General features: G+C 41.9%; 1 protein-coding gene across 5 annotated transcripts in view; it reads right to left on the bottom strand.

Annotated features, from left to right (window-relative positions):
* Positions 1 to 785: 785 nt before the first annotated feature.
* MCOLN2 (mucolipin TRP cation channel 2) overlaps positions 786 to 20,205 on the bottom strand; it is a 63,872-nt gene continuing 44,452 nt past the window's right edge. For all 5 annotated transcript variants that reach the window (XM_082410341.1, XM_082410338.1, XM_082410339.1 and 2 more), the window contains exons 12-14: positions 5,504 to 5,710; positions 3,995 to 4,116; positions 786 to 1,617 (exon numbers count right to left, since the gene is read on the bottom strand). In XM_082410341.1, the coding sequence (XP_082266467.1) occupies positions 1,581 to 1,617; positions 3,995 to 4,116; positions 5,504 to 5,710 (366 nt within the window). In that variant the 3' untranslated portion in view covers positions 786 to 1,580. The remainder of the gene's footprint in view (positions 1,618 to 3,994; positions 4,117 to 5,503; positions 5,711 to 20,205) is intronic.

The following is a 20,205-nucleotide window of genomic DNA, read 5'->3' as shown; positions in this document are numbered from 1 at the left end:
CATGAGAGCCAATAAAAGAAAAATATGAGCATAGAAGACCGTCATTAATCTTCAATTCAAATGGTAGTCACAGCGGCATCACAGCGGCAGATTACATAAAAGGCATTAATAGCAATTCTATTCAGAGATAAACGATGTACTGGGGATATACTCAGAGGTGAATAAGTGATCTAACTGCACACTGATTTTGGAGTCATGGGAATGACCCTAGAACCACGGGTTAAATGGTTCTTAATTTAAAAATTGAATATAATTCTTGACATTTTTGGTAAGTAGTTTATAACTAAAATGATAATCTTAGCAAAGTATTTTGTGTATAGACCTGAGTCACCCACCTACAGACTTTAATGGACTTAACTGGAAGACTTTCCTGGCCTAGATTTGGTGTGGGCACATGAAGAAAGTATGGGGGCATGGAGAGAGGAGTGGGGCACCAGAAGGACTTTGGCAGGGGCTTGGTGGGGAGGGGCAGGATAAAAAGAGGGAGAGCCCTGGGATGAGAGTCCTACTTAATTCAAACCCTACTCTTCACCAGTAAATTTAAAATAGTTGACCCCTAAAATAGCTCAGGTATGAACTAAATCTATGCATGAAGTGATCTCAATCTGAAGTCATTCTCATAAATATTTCTTGAATAACTAGCCCCTATATCTCCTTCACTGTTTTTAAGAAAGTGGGAAATCCCTTTTGGAGACCAGATAGCTGATAGAGATGTGATCTGAATTTTTCACTAAGTGGATGTTAAGAGACAATACATTTTAAAAAAGTAGTAGTAGTTCCATATGTTATGATAAAAATTAATTTAATTTATTTGGGAAAAAATACCATCTTCCTTGCTTGACAAGGGTAAATCCCCACCACAGTGGAGTTTGGTTGTTAAAATGAGTGACCACTGCTGTAGTATAATGTCCACATGTCATGTGTGTACAATCAAAAATTAGCACAAGTAACAAGGTGTCCAAATGACTGTTTCCAGTTTATCCCACAGACTTTGCCGATAGTTTCATATCATGCTGAGAAGAAGACCACAGGAAAATAAGCCAAGAAATGTCCACTGCAAGAGGTCTTTTTGTTGATTTAAGTGTAATCTTTACATGGCTTAACAGTTCTCCAGCTTCGAGTGCCTAAATTATTATTGCAACCAATTTCAGTTTTGTGCAGACCATGAATTAACAAATGTCTTCTAACCCAAGAATCACTTTTAAGACAAACCCGTATTTGATGATAAACTCATATCTTCAAATGCATGGCTTTAAACACCATTGTTTTGCACACTCTGAAATGTGATTTTTTTTCCATCCCAACATTGTGATGTCATAAATTAAAAGACTAATACAGAATTTCACCATCACTGCTCTATTACACTAATGCCCAGTAGTTGACTGTGGTCTATTCTTCATCATCCAAGTTTATAAAAAGGAATTTTGAAACTTCAGTTCTATTCAGCCAGCTCATAGCCAGTCCTCTTTCCCACTCCGCAATCAGTAATTTTGGAAGTGCTGGTCCAAGCCATTTGGGGTCCCTCTTCATTGTCACTTGATACGGAGACCTGAAACTTGATTAGCTTCAGCAGGAGGAGTTTAGTTAATAAGCGTCAAGTGGTCATCGCTTCCATTCCTGTAATAGAAAGGAGGACAAGGAAAGAGAAAAGAGAACAATGGCTTAAAAATCTTTGAGACGGAACAGGAATACATACTCTATCATGTAGGCTTACATAGGTTATTGACATGCTGAGTGTGACATTTAAGAGGAAGAAAACTTAAGAAGGACAATTTACATTATTTGGGGTTTGACTAGATGCTTTTGGCAATTTTGAGGAGCTGTCTGCCCTCCATCTCCCTCTGACAAAGCTTCTCAATGGCTAGAACCACAGATTTTCCTCCTTGTGGTAGAGAAGGAGAAAGGTTAACTCTGCATCTGCTCAACCAAGCACATCTCTCCCAAGAACCAGATCACATTAGAACTAGAAGAGGTTGCAGAGGCGACCTGTTCCACTCTGATGACACTGGAGGAACCAAGAGGTTTAGGAAAGGTCACGGGACACATTCAGTAACTGGCAGGGTCCAAAATGAAAACCCAGGTGCTCTGACCATCAGGCTAGGGGCTTGGTCAACTATTCAAGGGAGAATCAGTCTGTGGGAGATTGAATCTGTGGTGGTTGCTGGACTGCTTGGTTGAAAAAGAGCAACCCGGCCACGCTCCAGAGGAGGTGGAGCTGTGATAGCTGGGTTGTATGTCATGGGCACTGGAGAGGGGCCCAGACACCAAGTCTTATGATGCCCTTATTCCCCAGGTTCCCTCAGTGAGGTCTGTCTCCAATATGTACTCTCCATTCATAGCCTTCCTCAATTTTATTCCATTCTTAGGTTTCCAGCTGTTAAACACATCCAGGTGTATTTAATTTTTGGTGATTTCAAAGCCATCACTTGTTCCAAGGCCCCAGTACAACCCATTTCCTTCATCAGGCCCTATGACCCTCACTGACTCTCTGCAGGGTCCATCCAGACTGCCCTAGGTTCCAGGCTTTGATCTGATTATTCAGCTAAAACTGATCTAGCTGACTTCACCCATGACCACCTTCAGCCACTTCTGTTTTTATTTTTGATATCCTCTTTTTTCAAAACTTTCAGCATCTCAGTTCTTCACCTGATTTCCTTTGGTGGACTCTTCTGTTCCATTTAATCCTTTCATTCCTCACGATGGGCAGACCTGCCTCCGCACCAGGCACCCTCTCTACAACCCTTAGCATGTCTCAGGGAAGACTGTCTGCTGATGTTGTTCTGTTCTTCTCACCACTCAGGTCCAATCTTATCACTCAGTCTTCCAAGTTCACTCCTTAAATCTTTCACTCATTCCATATGGCTGCAAAGAAATCATTTAACAACCTCCCGGGGCTTTTTGTGGTATAAACTGAGGCCCAAAAATCAAACACCAAAACCTATCCATTACTTTCTAGAATTCACAACTACATTCTCAAATGCTTTTTTTTTTTTTCTTTACAGTTAACTACATATTAGAAAAGCAATTTTGAGAGACTTTCCTTATAATACAAGGTGCCTCCTAGGAGGCAGCTGCCTATTAAGAAAAGTAATTTCCCTTTATCCTTGCTTCCATGGCAACACTTTAATGCTCTGAGAGGATAAACTGTGATTGTAAAAACTTAACTCTTCTCAGAAGACCTCATTTCATATTTACCAGACATTCTTTGGAAATGCTCCAACATATCGTTTCAAATCCCAAGTTGCAGTATGAATTGATTAACAGAAAATACATCCTGTGATTTTAAGTAGCAATTATGTTCTCCCATCTTCCTTCAGGAATCTGGTTTAGAGAATCCTTCTCAAAACACATGAGTAGGGGGTACTTGCAGTTAACAACCCCTACTCCTGACTTCAGACGAAAACAAACATGGGCATAATTAAGAAAATTATCCTCATCTGACCCCCTTTCTAGTCCCCAAGCCACTATGTGGAGGCTTTGCCACTGAGGTCCAGACTATTTTTGTAAGTGCACTGATGAATGGCAAGCAAAGAGCAGGTGATCAGCTGATTTGTGTTTGCAGCCAAGGACACGTATGGCTTCCTCTCAAGCAGGTTTCCTGCTCTGCTCAAGGAAGGTTATTTGTACTACAGATTGCAAAAAGGGGAGAACACCTTTGACATTCCCAGAGCTCCACCTCAAAAAAGAAGGGCTTTGACCTCTTCCTTTGGCCAGCTCACCCTCTCGACTTCAGGGACATAGTTCACGCCTTCTCAAAACAGTCTCATAATATTCCCAAGAGATTTCAACCATGTCATGTACCTTTCTACCTTGTTTTATAAGAAACAATTCATTTCTAAAGCCAATTGCAGTGGGAGGAAAGCAAGGAGGGATGCATTATTTCCCCCAGTCAGCTGATTCCTGAGTGTAGCATTTGACCTGGGAGGACTCTTTGTTAAGGCAGCAGGGCATCTCATCCCGGGAGCACGGAGACCCGACTGAACACGGTACTGACCTCCTCAGACAGCAGATGCAGGACAGGAAGGATGATGACTCTTTCTGACACTTCTCTTTGCTGCCACACTCCTTCAGGAATTCCTGAAGATCCGTGGCAGGAAACCCATTCTGTTGGTATTTCTTTAAAAAGTACACAGTGTTGTTACCTTAGTTATAGCGAGAGAAATTGCTTCTTGTCAACAAACCAAATCCATCTCTGCTAAAATAAAACTCTCCCACGTCGCTAGCACAGATCCAAGAACGGATATTAACAATGATCAATCAATCTATCAGTCCCTTGAAAGCCAAGCCAGGGTCACCAAGGCTTGAGCAGAGAGCCATGGGAACAGAGAGCCATCCAGAGGAAAACTCCAGAAAGCAAGCCATGGTGGGGCAGGGGAGGGGTGTGTTAATTAAAGGAGTGAAGGAAACAGAAGTCTAAAGTTTTCATGTTAATTGCAAGACCAGGTAAGACCTCCTCTTCCCCACGCTGCCCATACAGAGTCTGGCTGGGAAGTAATCCCTATTTCCTCTACTTTTGTAGAAGTTGGTCACTTAGTGAGGTAGAAGGCAGTAGGTCCCTCCAAGCAGACATAAAGACCCTGAGAGACCCCTCCCCTCACGCTTAGTGAGGTCATGCACCAGGTCACCGAGGCTTGGCGCACTCACGGGGACACGGCCGCGTCAAGGACAGGCTCGCACGGTGAGCAGGGCACTGCTCGTCTCCCCACGGCCCGCCCCGCTGTGGAGCCAACCACCCATTCCCACAGGAACACGCATCTCCTCGCGCACAAAGTGCTCAGAAGTATCTCCAATGGACTGTCTTCTTCTGAGATAGTCTGAGAAGGGTTCAAGAAGAGGACGACACCCCAAGACACGGACACGGCACCCCTGGTTGCTCAGATGCTGGCCCCGAAACAGGATTTTCTGAGCATGACCATCTGCTGCGGAGACACCACTGCCCCCGAGGCAGAGCTTCCTTCACGCTACAGATAAGTTAAATGGACCTAGTCTGAAAGGACACACGACCCACCGGGTGGCTTAGGAAGGCAGGAAGCTAAACAGCCACAAAAGCCTTAGCTTTCAAAATTTAAAGGAAACCTGCACCACACGAGCGGCATCCAGTGTACAAGGTATGCCAATATCTGGACACTTGTCAGGATGACGGTCACCCCTTATCACTGAAACTTACTACTCAAAGTCTAAGTTCTGGGACAGGCAGGTACACCTGTCAGTGCCAAGACCGACAGCCCAACTACTTGATTTACCAAACTCAGCCCATCTTTACCCATTTCCTTTCTCTTTCCCACCACACCTCCAAACCAATCCACTGGGCACTAGGGACAATGTCCTAAATGCATATTTAAATTAAGCTCCAGCATCTAAAAAGTTTCTTTTCTACAAAACCTCAAAATCTAAGTAAAACTACAGTATTTTAAGTAAGTAAAATATTATAGTATTTTCCCATGTTCTGATCTATCCAGAATTTGCAATAGTTTTTTGGCAGGAAATAATGATAACTGCTTACCTTAATGGTGTCATAAGAATCTGTAATAATTGCAATGAAAAGGCTGAGAATCATATATATGAAAAGACTGATGAAGGAATATAAATACAGGCGACTGAACAGCCACACCAAGAGGCTCTTCTGCTGGATGTGAGCAAAGGTCGCATACATGTCATCACCGTTGACCAGAGAAAACAAACACTCAGCAACTGTGTTCAGATTTTCAAACTGTGCGGGGGAGACCAAAAGTAGTTTTTGAGACATATTAGCCAAAGAAGCAGAGAAGTATCTAGTTAGCTGGTTTTGTTGAAGATGTTGCTGCCATTGTTATTAACATTCACTTTAGGGAATCTGGAATACCACGCGTAGGAAAGCGTTACTCAAAACTTTCCTCCACACTCACAAAGACCATCTCTTGACACTTCCCTCAGTTTTTTTCCTTTGCACTTTTTATATATTTGTGGTCATATCATCTAACAATTTTGGATCCAGATTCTTCTTTCTTTTCTATTTAACATAGTCTTATGTTATTCATACTTAGCATTTGTTAGATAATGGAACCACTCCTTGGAAATGTCAAATTTAACTATTTCCCTGTCACTGGACATGACAATCATATTTGCTATTATAAAGAACAATGCAATGCACGTTTCTCAGCATAACGTTTTTTTCCTATTACTGGGTCTAAGCAATTAACTTTTTTTTTTTCTTTTTTGGCTGCATTGGGTCTTTGTTGCTGCACGCAGGCTTTCTCTAGTTGCGGTGCATGGGCTTCTCATTGCAGTGGCTTCTCTTGTTGAGGAGCATGGGCTCTAGGCACACGGGCTCAGTAGTTGTGGCTCACAGGCTCTAGAGTGCAGGCTCAGTAGTTGTGGCGCATTGGCTTAGTTGCTCCACAGCATTTGGGAATCTTCCCGGACCAAGGCTTGAACCCGTGTCCCCTGCATTGGCAGGTGGATTCTTAACCACTGCGCCACCAGGGAAGTCCCAAAGCGATTAACATTTTTAAAGCTACAATCTGCCAAACGGCTTTCTGAAAGAACTGCAGACCACCAGAAAAGGTGGAAGGGCCAGAGACAGAGGCTCAAGAAAATTGTGCTAGATGAATGGCTTCCCTGTAGCCTTTCCAAGCTCAGGTCCAGGTAATTTTAGTCTTAAATACTAAAGATTACCAGAGGTGGGAAAGTACATTAGGATGAATGATCATGGCTAGTGCCTTCTGAGGGGTCCCCAGATGACAGTGGACAGGCCACTGCCAAGATACATAACGCCCTGTGGTAGAGTTGGGTGGGATGCCTAAGAAAAGTGACCCTCAGAACTCGGGCCTGAAGGCTGAGGAGCTCACCAGTGAGAGGAGGAAGAGAAGGATTTGCTCGGTGCATATCGGGGAATTGGTGCTGAGCCTAAGCAGTGGTGGGAAAGGTGAGTCTATGCCGCTCTGCACAGGGCCCTGTCTGAGCTTCTACACACTTCACACTAATCCCAGCCTTCCCTGGAAACTAGTGAAAACTTCGACAAGAAGAGGGACAGGGAGAGCTTCAAGATGGCGGAACAGTAAGACACAGAGATCACCTTCCTCCCCACAAATACATCAGAAATACATCTACATGTGGAACAACTCCTACAGAACACCTACTGAACACTAGAAGAGGACCTGAGACCTCCCAAAAGGCAAGAAACTCCCCACGTACCTGGGTAGGGCAAAAGAAAAAAGAAACAACAGAGACAAAAGAATAGAGATGGGACCTGCCCCAGTGGGAGGGAGTTGTGAAGGAGGAAAGGTTTCCACACACTAGGAAGCCCCTTCGCAGGCGGAGACTGTGGGTGGCGGAGGGGGGAAGCTCCGGAGCCATGGAGGAGAGCGCAGCCACAGGGGTGCGGAGGGCAAAGCGGAGAGATTCCCACACAGAGGATCGGCGCCGAGCAGCACTCACCAGCCCGAGAGGCTTGTCTGCTCACCCGCCAGGGCGGGAGGGGCTGGGAGCTGAGGCTCGGGCTTCGGTCGGATCCCAGGGAGAGGACTGGGGTTGGCGGCGTGAACAAGGCCTGAAGGGGGGCTCGTGCGCCACAGCTAGCCAGGAGGGAGTCCAGGAAAAAGTCTGCAGCTGCCGAAGAAGCAAGAGACTTTTTCTGGCCTCTTTGTTTCCTGGTGCGCGAGGAGAGGGGATTCAGAGTGCCGCCTAAATGAGCTCCAGAGACGGGCGTGAGCCACGTCTATCAGCGCGGACCCCAGAGACGGGCATGAGACGCTAAGGCTGCTGCTGCCGCCACCAAGAAGCCTGTGTGCGAGCACAGGTCACTATCCAACCGCCCCTCCCGGGAGCCTGTGCAGCCCGCCACTGCCAGGGTCCCGTGATACAGGGACAAATTCCCTGGGAGAACGCACGGCGCGCCTCTGGCTGGTGCAACGTCACGCCGGTCTCTGCCACCGCAGGCTTGCCCCGCATCCGTGCCCCTCCCTCCCCCCAGCCTGAGTGAGCCAGAGCCCCCGAATCAGCTGCTCCTTTAACCCCGTCCTGTCTGAGCGAAGAACAGACGCCCTCAGGTGACCTACACGCAGAGGCAGGTCCAAATCCAAAGCTGAACCCCGGGAGCTGTGAGAACAAAGAAGAGAAAGGGAAATCTCTCCCAGCAGCCTCAGAAGCAGTGGATTAAATCTCCACAATCAACTTGATGTACCCTGCATCTGTGGAATACCTGAATAGACAACGAATCATCCCAAATTGAGGAGGTGGACTTTGGGAGCAATGATATATATATATTTTTTCCCTTTTTCTCTTTTTGTGAGTGTGTATGTGTATGCTTCTGTGTGTGATTTTGTCTGTATAGCTTTGCTTTGACCATTTGTCCTAGGGTTCTGTCTGTCTGTTTTCTTTTTTTTCTTTTATTACTTAAAAAATTTTTTTTCTTAATAATTATTTTTTATTTTAATTACTTTCTTTTATTTTACTTTATTTTATTTTCTTTTCTTTTATCTTCTTCTTTCTTTCTTTCTTTTTTTCCTCCCTTTTTTTCTGAGCCATGTGGAGGACAGGCTCTTGGTGCTCCAGCCAGACATCAGGGCTGTGCCACTGAGGTGGGAGAGCCAAGTTCAGGACACTGATCCACAAGAGACCTCCCAGCTCCACGTAATGTCAAATGGTGAAAATCTGCCAGAGATCTCCATCTCAACACCAAGACCCAGCTCCACTCAACGACCAGCAAGCTACAGTGCTGGACACGCTATGCCAAACAACTAGAAAGACAGGAACACAACCCCATCAATTAGCACAGAGGCTGCCTAAAATCATAATAAGGCCACAGACACCCCAAAACACACCACCAGACGTGGACGTGCCCACCAGAAAGACAAGATCCAGCCTCATCCACCAGAACACAGGCACTAGTCCCCTCCACCAGGAAGCCTACAAAACCCACTGAACCAACCTTAGCCACTGGGGACAGACACCAAAAACAACGGGAACTACGAACCTGCAGCCTGCGAAAAGGAGACCCCAAACACAGTAAGTTAAGCAAAATGAGAAGACAGAGAAACACACAGCAGATGAAGGAGCAAGGCAAAAACCCACCAGACCTAACAAATGAAGAGGATATAGGCAGTCTACCTGAAAAAGAATTCAGAATAATGATAGTAAAGATGATCCAAAATCTTGGAAATAGAATGGAGAAAATACAAGAAATGTTTAACAAGGACCTAGAAGAATAAAGAGCAATCAAACAGGGATGAACAACACAATAAATGAAATTAAAGATTCTCTAGAAGGGATCAATAGCAGAATAACTGAGGCAGAAGAACGGATAAGTGACCTGGAAGATAAAATAGTGGAAATAACTACTGCAGAGCAGAATAAAGAAAAAAGAATGAAAAGAATTGAGGACAGTTTCAGAGACCTCTGGGACAACATTAAATGCACCAACATTCGAATTATAGGGGTCCCAGAAGAAGAAGAGAAAAAGAAAGGGACTGAAAAATATTTGAAGAGATTATAGCGGAAAACTTCCCTACCATGGGAAAGGAAATAGTTCATCAAGTCCAGGAAGAACAGAGAGTCCCATACAGGATAAATCCAAGGAGAAACACACCAAGAGACATATTAATCAAACTATCAAAAATTAAATACAAAGAACAAATATTAAAAGCAGCAAGGGAAAAACAACAAATAATACATAGGGAATCCCCATAAGGTTAACAGCTGATCTTTCAGCAGAAACTCTGCAAGCCAGAAGGGAGTCGCAGGACATATTTAAAGTGATGAAGGAGAAAAACCTACAACCAAGATTACTCTACCCAGCAAGGATCTCATTCAGATTTGACGGAGAAATTAAAACCTTTACAGACAAGCAAAAGCTAAGAGAATTCAGCACCACCAAACCAGCTCTACAACAAATGCTAAAGGAAATTCTCTAGGCAGGAAACACAAGAGAAGGAAAAGACCTACAATAATAAACCCAAAACAATTAAGAAAATGGTAATAGCAACATACATATCGATAATTACTTTAAATGTAAATGGATTAAATGCTCCAACCAAAAGACATAGAGTGGCTGAATGGATACAAAGACAAGACCCGTATATATGCTGTCTACAAGAGACCCACTTCAGACCTAGGGACACATACAGACTGAAAGTGAGGGGATGGAAAAAGATATTCCATGCACATGGAAATCAAAAGAAAGCTGGAGTAGCAATTCTCATATCACACAAAATAGACTTTAAAACAAAGACTATTACAAGAGACAAAGAAGGACACTACATAATGATCAAGGGATCAATCCAAGAAGAAGATATAACAATTGTAAATATTTATTCACCTAACATAGGAGCACCTCAATACATAAGGCAAATACTAACAGCCATAAATGGGGAAATCGACAGTAACACAATCAGAGTAGGGGATTTTAACACTCCACTTTCACCAATGGACAGATCATCCAAACAGAAACTTAATAAGGAGACACAAGCTTTAAATGATACATTAAACAAGATGGACTTAATTGATATTTATAGGACATTCCATTCAAAAACAACAGAATACACATTCTTCTCAAGTGCTCATGAACATTCTCCAGGATAGATCACATCTTGGGTCACAAATCAAGCCTTGGTAAATTTAAGAATTTGAAATCTTATCAAGTATCTTTTCCGACCGCTATGAGACTAGATATCAATTACAGGAAAAAATCTGTAAAACACACAAACACATGGAGGCTAAACAACACACTACTTAATAACCAAGAGTTCACTGAAGAAATCAAAGAGGAAATCGAAAAATACCTAGAAACAAATGACAATGAAAACACGACGACCCAAAACCTATGCGATGCAGCAAAAGCAGTACTAAGAGGGAAGTTTATAGCAGTAAAATCCCACCTTCAGGAACAAGAAACATCTCAAATAAACAACCTAACCTTACACCTAAAGAAATTAGAGAAAGTAGAACAAAAAAACCCCAAAGTTAGCAGAAGGAAAGAAATCATAAAGATCAGATCAGAAATAAATGAAAAAGAAATGAAGGAAACGATAGCAAAGATCAATAAAACTAAAAGCTGGTTCTTTGAGAAGATAAACAAAATTGATAAACAATTAGCCAGACTTATCAAGAAAAAAAGGGAGAAGACTCAAATCAATAGAACTAGAAATGAAAAAGGAGAAGTAACAACTGACACTGCAGAAACACAAAGGATCATGAGAGATTACTACAAGCAACTGTATGCCAATAAAATGGACAACCTGGAAGAAATGGACAAATTTTTAGAAATGCACAACCTTCCAAGACTGAACCAGGAAGAAATAGAAAATATGAACAGACCAATCACAAGCACTGAAATTGAAACTGTGATTAAAAATCTTCCAACAAACAGAAGCCAAGGACCAGATGGCTTCACAGGTGAATTCTAAAAAACATTTAGAGAAGAGCTAACACCTATCCTTCTCAAACTCTTCCAAATATAGCAGAGGGAGGAACACTCCCAAACTCATTCTACAAGGCCACCATCACTCTGATACCAAAACCAGACAAAGATGTCACAAAGAAAGAAAACTACAGGCCAATATCACTGATGAACATAGATGCAAAAATCCTCAACAAAATACTAGCAAACAGAATCCAAAAGCACATTAAAAGGATCATACACTATGATCACTGCGGTTTATCCCAGGAATGCAAGGATTCTTCGACATATGCAAATCAATCAATGTGATACAGCATATTAACAAATTGAAGGAGAAAAACCATATGATCATCTCAATAGACGCAGAGAAAGCTTTCGACAAAATTTAACACCCATTTATGATAAAAACCTTCCAGAAAGTAGGCATAGAGGGAACTTTCCTCAACATAATAAAGGCCATATATGACAAACCCACAGCCAACATCGTCCTCAATGGTGAAAAACTAAAACCATTCCCACTAAGATCAGGAACAAGACAAGGTTGCCCACTCTCACCACTATTATTCAACATAGTTTTGCAAGTTTTAGCCACAGCAATCAGAGAAGACAAAGAAATAAAAGGAATCCAAGTCGGAAAAGAAGGAGTAAAGCTGTCACTGTTTGCAGATGACATGATACTATACATAGAGAATCCTAAAGATGCTGCCAGAAAACTACTAGAGATAATCAATGAATTTGGTAAAGTAGCAGGATACAAAATTAATGCACAGAAATCTCTTGCATTCCTATACACTAATGATGAAAAATCTGAAAGAGAAATTAAGAAAACACTCTCATTTACCATTGCAACAAAAAGAATAAAATATCTAGGAATAAACCTACCTAAGGATAAAAAAGACCTGTATACAGAAAATTATAAGACACTTATGAAAGAAATTAAAGATGATACAAATAGATGGAGAGATATACCATGTTCTTGGATTGGAAGAATCAACATTGTGAAAATGACTCTACTACCCAAAGCAATCTACAGATTCAATGCAATCCCTGTCAAACTACCAATGGCATTTTTCACAGAACTGTAATAAAAAATTTCACAATTTGTATGGAAACACAAAAGACCCCGAAGAGCCAAAGCAATCTTGAGAAAGAAAAACGGAGCTGGAGGAATCAGGCTCCCTGACTTCAGACTATACTACAAAGCTACAGTAATCAAGACAGTATGGTACTGGCACAGAAACAGAAATATAGATCAATGGAACAGGATAGAAAGCCCAGAAATAAACCCACGGACCTATGGTCACCTTATCTTTGATAAAGGAGGCAAGAATATACAGTGGAGAAAAGACAGCCTCTTCAATAAGTGGTGCTGGGAAAACTGGACAGCTACAGGTAAAAGAATGAAATTAGAACACTCCCTAACACCATACACAAAAATAAACTCAAAATGGATTAAAGACCTAAATGTAAGGCCAGACACCATCAAACTGTTAGAGGAAAACATAGGCAGAACACTCTATGACATAAATAACAGCAAGATCCTTTTTGACCCACCTCCTAGAGAAATGGAAATAAACACAAAAATAAACAAATGGGACCTAATGAAACTTAAAAGCTTTTGCACAGCAAAGAAAACCATAAACAAGACGAAAAGACAACCCTCAGAATGGGGAAAATATTTGCCAATGAAGCAACTGACAAAGGATTAATCTCCAAAATTTACAAGCAGCTCATGCAGCTCAACATTGAAAAAGCAAACAACCCAATCCAAAAATGGGCAGAAGACCTAAATCGACATTTCTCCTAAGAAGGTATACAGATTGCCAACAAACAGGTGAAAAAATGCTCAACATCATTAATCATTAGAGAATTGTAAATTAAAACTACATTGAGATATCATCTCACACCATTCAGAATGGCCATCATCAAAAAATCTACAAACAATAAATGCTGGAGAGGATGTGGAGAAAAGGGAACCCTCTTGCACTGTTGGTGGGAATGTAAATTGATACAGCCACTATGGAGAACTGTATGGAGGTTCCTTAAAAAACTAAAAATAGAACTACCATATGACCCAGCAATCCCACTACTGGGCGTATACCCTGAAAAAACCATAATTCAAAAAAGTCATGTACCACAATGTTCATTGCAGCTGTATGTACAATAGCCAGGACATGGAAGCAACCTAAGTGTCCATCAACAGATGAATGGATAAAGAAGATGTGGCACATATATACAATGGAATATTACTCAGCCATAAAAAGGAACGAAACTGAGTTATTTGTAGTGAGGTGGATGGACCTAGAGTATGTCATACAGAGTGGAGTAAGTCAGAAAGAGAAAAACAAATACCATATGCTAACACATATATATGGAATTTAAAAAAAAAAAAAAAAAAGATCATGAAGAACCGAGGAGCAAGATGGGAATAAAGATGCAGACCTACTAGAGAATGGAATTGAGGATACGGGGAGGGGGAAGGGTAAGCTGGGACAATGTGAGAGAGTGGCATGGACATATATACACTACCAAACGTAAAATAGATAGCTAGTGGGAAGCAGCCTCATAGCACAGGGAGATCAGCTTGGTGCTTTGTGACCACATAGAGGGGTGGGATAGGGAGGGTGGGAGTGAGGGAGACGCAAGAGGGAAGAGATATGGGGAAATATGTATATGTATAACTGATTCACTTTGTTATAAAGCAGAAACTAACACACCATTGTAAAGCAATTATACTCTACTAAAGATGTTAAAAAAATTAAAAAAATTAAAAATAAAAATAAATTCCAGAACAAAAAAAAAAAAAAAGAATAGGGACAGGATCTAATCTGGGTTTCTAAATCTGGGTAACCGTGGCTTGTGAAGATCTCCTAGAATGAGAACAGCCCAGGGGCCTGGAGGCCAGTGAAAGTGAGTGCAGGGGTCCAGGACTGCAAGGAATCCAGAGGAAACTGGGGAGAAAGTAAGTCTGGAAGGGAGCGGGGGAGGGACCTCTGCTGGACTCAGTTCTAGACGAGGCGAGTTTGAGGGGCCAGGTAGAAGCGGTGACACGAGGTAGTTAGCTGGAGGCTGACTGAACACCTGACAGCCCTGAGGGGCAGAGCTGAGCAGGGGCTGGTGTGGAATGCCCCCGGAATCACGCAGCCCCCATCTGGCTTATGCAGTTGACAAACAACTGCCACATCGACTGAAAGCAAACAGCAGGTGCTTAATGAATGAACATCTCTGGGGTCAGAGGGTTAAACATTAGATGAATGCGAAAACCTTCTATGTAAAGAATGATAATGACTTAATAGGCAAAAGGCAATATAGTTTTCAGAAACGCAGATCCAACAAGTTACTGTAGAGTTGTGAACCAATTCTGTCCTTAGTGGTGGGGGCCTATACATCCATCAAGTCAGTCAGTGTGGCTTTGGGGACAGCCAAGTCCCTCATGAATGTCTCTGGGACATTTCCAGTTGGCAGTCATGCTACTAGTTCACATGCAACACAATAAAACCTCCTACCACCTGAACCCAGAAAACGTGCTGTCCTTCCAAATTTCCCTATTTCTGGCAGTGATTCCAGTCTCCTACCGAAGAAAAATTACTCCAAAATAATCAAGTGCTTAAAACTGTGTGTCCCTTATATGTGGAATCTAGAATATGACACAAAGAAACCTATCTACGAAACAGACTCATGGACATAGAGAAAAGACTTGTGTTTGCCAAGGGGGAGGGATGGAGTAGGGGGTTTGGGTTAGCAGATGTAAGCTAGTATATAGAGAATGGATAAACAACAAGGTCCTACTATATAGCACAGAGAACTATATTCACTATCCTGTGATAAACCATAGTGGAAAATAATATTAAAATTTGAAAAACTCCTAGACAAAATAGAGATCAACAAAATTTGGAGTAACTTTCAGAGTGTAAAGTTGTCCATGAATATTAGTGCTTTCACATTTTCCAGGACTTTAAGTAGACTCTGCTTCTTAAGAGTCTATTCATGATATTTTATTTTAATGATGTTTTCATCATGGGGACACACACACACACAAATCTGTTAAAAAAAGAAAAGAAAGACGTGTAGATCACTGATGTTTCAGACAGCCACATGAAATAAAGTGGGAAAGGTCAACAAGCTGAAAAAAAAAAAAAGAATATATATATATATATATATATATATATATATATATAAATGAATCACTCTGCTGTACAGCAGAGATTAACGTAATATTGCAAATCAACTATACTTCAATTTAAAAAAAACAAAACTGTGCGTTGAATCCATTTATCTTCCCTGCTCTACAATCCAATAAGGTCTGTCTGTTCCTATGATGCTTCTCTGACCCACTCTTTCTACTCCATAAAAAAAAAACAAAAAAAAGGGACTTCCCTGGTGGCGCAGTGGTTAAGAATCCGCCTGCCAATGCAGGGCACACGGGTTCGAGCCTTGGTCCCAGAAGATCCCACATGCCATGGAGCAACTAAACCCGTGCACCACAACTACTGAGCCTGCGCTCTAGAGCCCACGAGCCACAACTACTGAAGCCCGTGTGCCTAGAGCCCGTGCTCCGCAGCAAGAGAAGCCACCGCAATGAGAAGCCTGTGCACCGCAATGAAGAGTAGCCCCCACTGGCATGGACTTATACACACTACCAAATGTAAAATAGATAGCTAGTGGGAAGCAGCCGCATAGCACAGGGAGATCAGCTCGGTGCTTTGTGACCACCTAGAGGGGTGGGATGGTGAGAGTGGGAGGGAGACACAGGAGGGAGGAGATATGGGGATATATGTATATGTATAGCCGATTCACTTTGTTATAAAGCAGAAACTAACACACCATTGTAAAGCAATTATACGCCAATAAAGATGTTAAAAAAAAAAGAGTAGCCCCCACTCGCCGCAACTAGAGAAAGCCTGCACGCAGCAACGAAGACCCAACACAGCCAAAAATAAATAAATAAATAAATTTATAAAACAAGAAACTGTACATTGAATCCATTTATCTTCCCTGCTCTACAGTCTACTAAGGTCTGTCTGTTCCTATGATGTTTCTCTGACCCACTCTTTCTACTCCACTCTGATGTCAACACTTACATACTTATTACAGAAACCTCCAAGGAAGCCTTCTTTACTTCAGCCTCTCAGCTTCCAGTCCAAGCTGCAGTAAAATCTAAACTTCAGAGAATACAGCCTTCAGGTCATGTCTCTTGCTTAACAATATTCAAAGTGCGGAGGCAAAGTAGAAATCCAAACCAAGAAGTTTGGCGTAAGGTTCCTCCTTTGTGTGGCCTCATTCCATCCCTTCATGGCAGTATTAACATCCTGTGTGTGCCCCCTCTCACAACACCCAGCCATCTTCTCTGTCTTTAAATCATGGGATTTATTCTCTTCATCTGGTATGTTCGTCGTTGTCTGTGTCCGATGAAGCCAACGCTGAAGGGCCATTTCAAAGTCTGCATCAAGACAGACTGCCCTGGCAGCTCTAGTCTGTTCTCTGTGTCAGTAAGAACCACAGAGGAAACTACTGGTTGGTCTTCTAATTGTTCTCTACACGCTTCTCTGTACCCCAACCAACTAGCAAACACCAGGTCCTACCCTCCCTGCTCCGTGGCTGGATGCATGGGGTAAAGTCTGTAACCAAAGGAGAGTACACAAATGTACCCCAAACAAGAATCATGCCCATGGTCTTGCTGCATCAGCAGCAACTCTGAAGAGCAGTACTAACGTCGCTCTCTACAGAGATCTGGAGGGAACATCCATCTGAGCAAATCACTTATTAATATGCAGATAATTTACCAGTAAGACAGCCAGTTCCCAGACTAAATGGTTTCCATCCCCACCACTAGCCTTAAGACAATGAAGTTCAAGTTGGTTTCTGTGGACGTCAATTACAACTCTGACAGCATCATTAATAATTCATATTTCTCAGAGTTTCTTTTGGAATCTGGCCAATGCCTTTCTGTAGTGTCAAGAACCCCTACAAGTCTGTGTTTCGGGTTCCAGAATTGCAAGTTGGTGGGCACACAGCAAATTCATCCCTTAGTTTCCTGTGCAGTTACTTAGAATCAGTCTAGACACAAAACCCATCTCAGCATTAATGTTATTCACCTCCCTCTTCTCTGTGCATGTGAGATTTATTTTAACCCACCAAAAAGTTAAACAGAGACTCAATAAGGTAAGTAATCGGTACATACTCTATCATTTCGTCCCACAAGAAGTGGCTGTGAGCCAGTTTCAGTGGCCAAAATCCATACTAGAAATCAGCTTTTAAAATACCCAAGGTGGAGAACAGTATGGAGATTCCTTAAAAAACTAAAAATAGAGTTACCATATGATCCAGCAATCCCACTACTGGGCATATATCCAGAGAAAACTCTAATTTGAAAAGATACGTGCACTCCAATGTTCATAGCAGCTCTATTTACGATAGCCAGGACATGGAAGCAACCTAAGTGCCATCAACAGATGAATGGATAAGGAAGATGTGGTGTATATATATATACAATGAAATATTACTCAGCCATAAAAAAGAATGAAATAATGCCATTTGCAGCAACATGGATGGACCTAGAGATTATCATACTAAGTGAAGTAAGTCAGACAGAGAAAGACAAATATTATATGATATCGCTTATATGTGGAATCTAAAATATGATACAAATGAACTTATTTACAAAACAGAAATAGATTCACAGACACAGAAAACATACTTATGGTTACCAAAGGGGAAAGGCTTGGGGGGAGAAATTAGAAATTTGGAATTAACAGATACACGGTACTATATATAAATCAGATAAACAGTAAGGACCTACTGTATAGCACAGAGAACTATATTCAGTATCTTGTAATAACCTATAATGGAAAAGAATCTGAGAAAGAATATGTGTGTGTGTGTGTGTGTGTGTGTGTGTGTAACTGAATCACTTTGCTATACACCTGAAACATTGTAATCAACTATACTTCAATTAAAAAAATTAGAGATTAAACAAAAATACCCAAGGTAAGGAGAAATAAGGTCCTAATGTGCTTCCGGTCTAGAAGGACTGCATTCAAAGGAAATTGCTTTTTGGTTCTTACAAGCTTGTAAGTCCTTGGAAAGCAGATACTGCTGTGTCTCTGTTTCTGGTTCATTCAGCAAACTTGCTGAGCCCTTACCATGTTCTATGCACCACACTCAGCACGGGGAACGCAAAGAGCAATAACCCATGGTCCCTGCCCCCCAAGAACCTGGGCTAGAAGAACCCGACAGTGTTTGGTGCACAGTAGACATTTAATAAATATTAAATGAATATCTCCATAAAGAGTCCTCCCAGGTTCCGGAGGAACACAGTGAGAACCCAAGCATTTGTTCCACAAATGATAATTTTGCAGTCGAGCCAAAAAGAACTTTCATTTGAATGAAAACATAACCTGCAATGGCTTATGCCAGAGAACGACATAAAAATTTGCTTCAAGAGCTGGTGCTAAGAACCTCGTGCACCATTCAGATAAAATGTTTTAAGCAGCTAATAGTTGTTTTGAATAAGAGAGGTGCTTGGCTAAAAGGAGAGGCCTTGAAAGCACAGATGTAACACGGGGTGCTGCTGAACTTTTACCGAGGGCATCAGCCAAGTCCAACGATTTTTCAATGCTTTGCCTTCTCATTTGTAAAATGGGGACAATGAACACAAGACAATCGTTTATTCCTCGGAAAGTCCTCGGGGAAACGGCAAAGCCACCATGAGAGTAATGTTCCTCCTTTCCTCATCTTGAATTATTAAACATCAACAGTCTCCAGCCCACCGTGCCCAGACACTTTGCAAGGGCGCTGTGCCAATGCCCATTAGTGCTGGAGTCAACATTGGCGGGACACTTCTTGTATTTTTATACTCTTTCAGTTGAACCATTGAAATCCGATGTCTAACAGGAAAACTCGAAGCTGAAATGTGGGATTCCTGCTGCCATACAAACAGCAGGGTGAAATTTTAGTTTTCTCCATACCTCCTCTTTAGAGTTTTTTGTTTGTTTGTTTCAAGAAAGAGTTAGCTTCCACACCCAAGCTAGCTGTGGTTCTAGAAATTCTAGAAAATGCTCACTATGGTGCTGTTTTTCAAGGCTCCAGGCAATACTGAAGGTCTTCTGATTCAACAGATACTGACTGACTGGCAGAACCTGAAAATTCTGACAATTTGGGTTAATTTGGAGAGAGACGTGCAGGGGCAGTAAACATTTCTAGCTTCAGACTCAAAGAAGAAGTAACACAGAGAAGAAAAGCACATAAGTCCAGATCCAGACTGAAGGTTTTCTCATCCTACTGACTACTGCATTCACTGAATTAACTCAACTCTGTATTTCCCCAATATATCAGCCTGGCTAGAGCTGGGAGATAGAAGCCATAAACAGACCCGCTAGACAACCCCAGAGATATAGTTCTTATCTCTCTACTCCTCGGGGGGAGAAGTGAAAGGCTGGCATTAAGTAAGAGACACGAGTCAAGAGGTGAAACGTCCAATATGGCAGCCACCAGCTACAGGTGCCTATGGAGCATGTGATATGCAGCCAGTCCAAAGTGAGATACGCTGTCAGGATAAAACACACACCACATCTCAAAGACTAAGTACCTAAAAAAAGGAATGTAAAATATCTCGATGTGTTATACTGAATACAGGCTGAAGTAATATTTTAAATATATTGGGTTAAATAAAATATATAATTAAAATCAATTTTAATTTGTTTCTTTAAAAAATCTTTTTAATGTGGCTACTAGAAAATTTAAAAGGATAGACATGGCTCTAATTTGTAGCTCTCGTTATGTTTTTCTTGGATAGTGCTGATCTAGAGTGTCCCAATCTCCCCTGGATTCTT

This window comes from Balaenoptera physalus (genome assembly GCF_965194825.1).
Source record: "Balaenoptera physalus genome assembly, chromosome: 1".
Lineage (NCBI taxonomy): Eukaryota > Metazoa > Chordata > Mammalia > Artiodactyla > Balaenopteridae > Balaenoptera > Balaenoptera physalus.
This window is presented reverse-complemented; position numbering and strand designations above follow the sequence as displayed.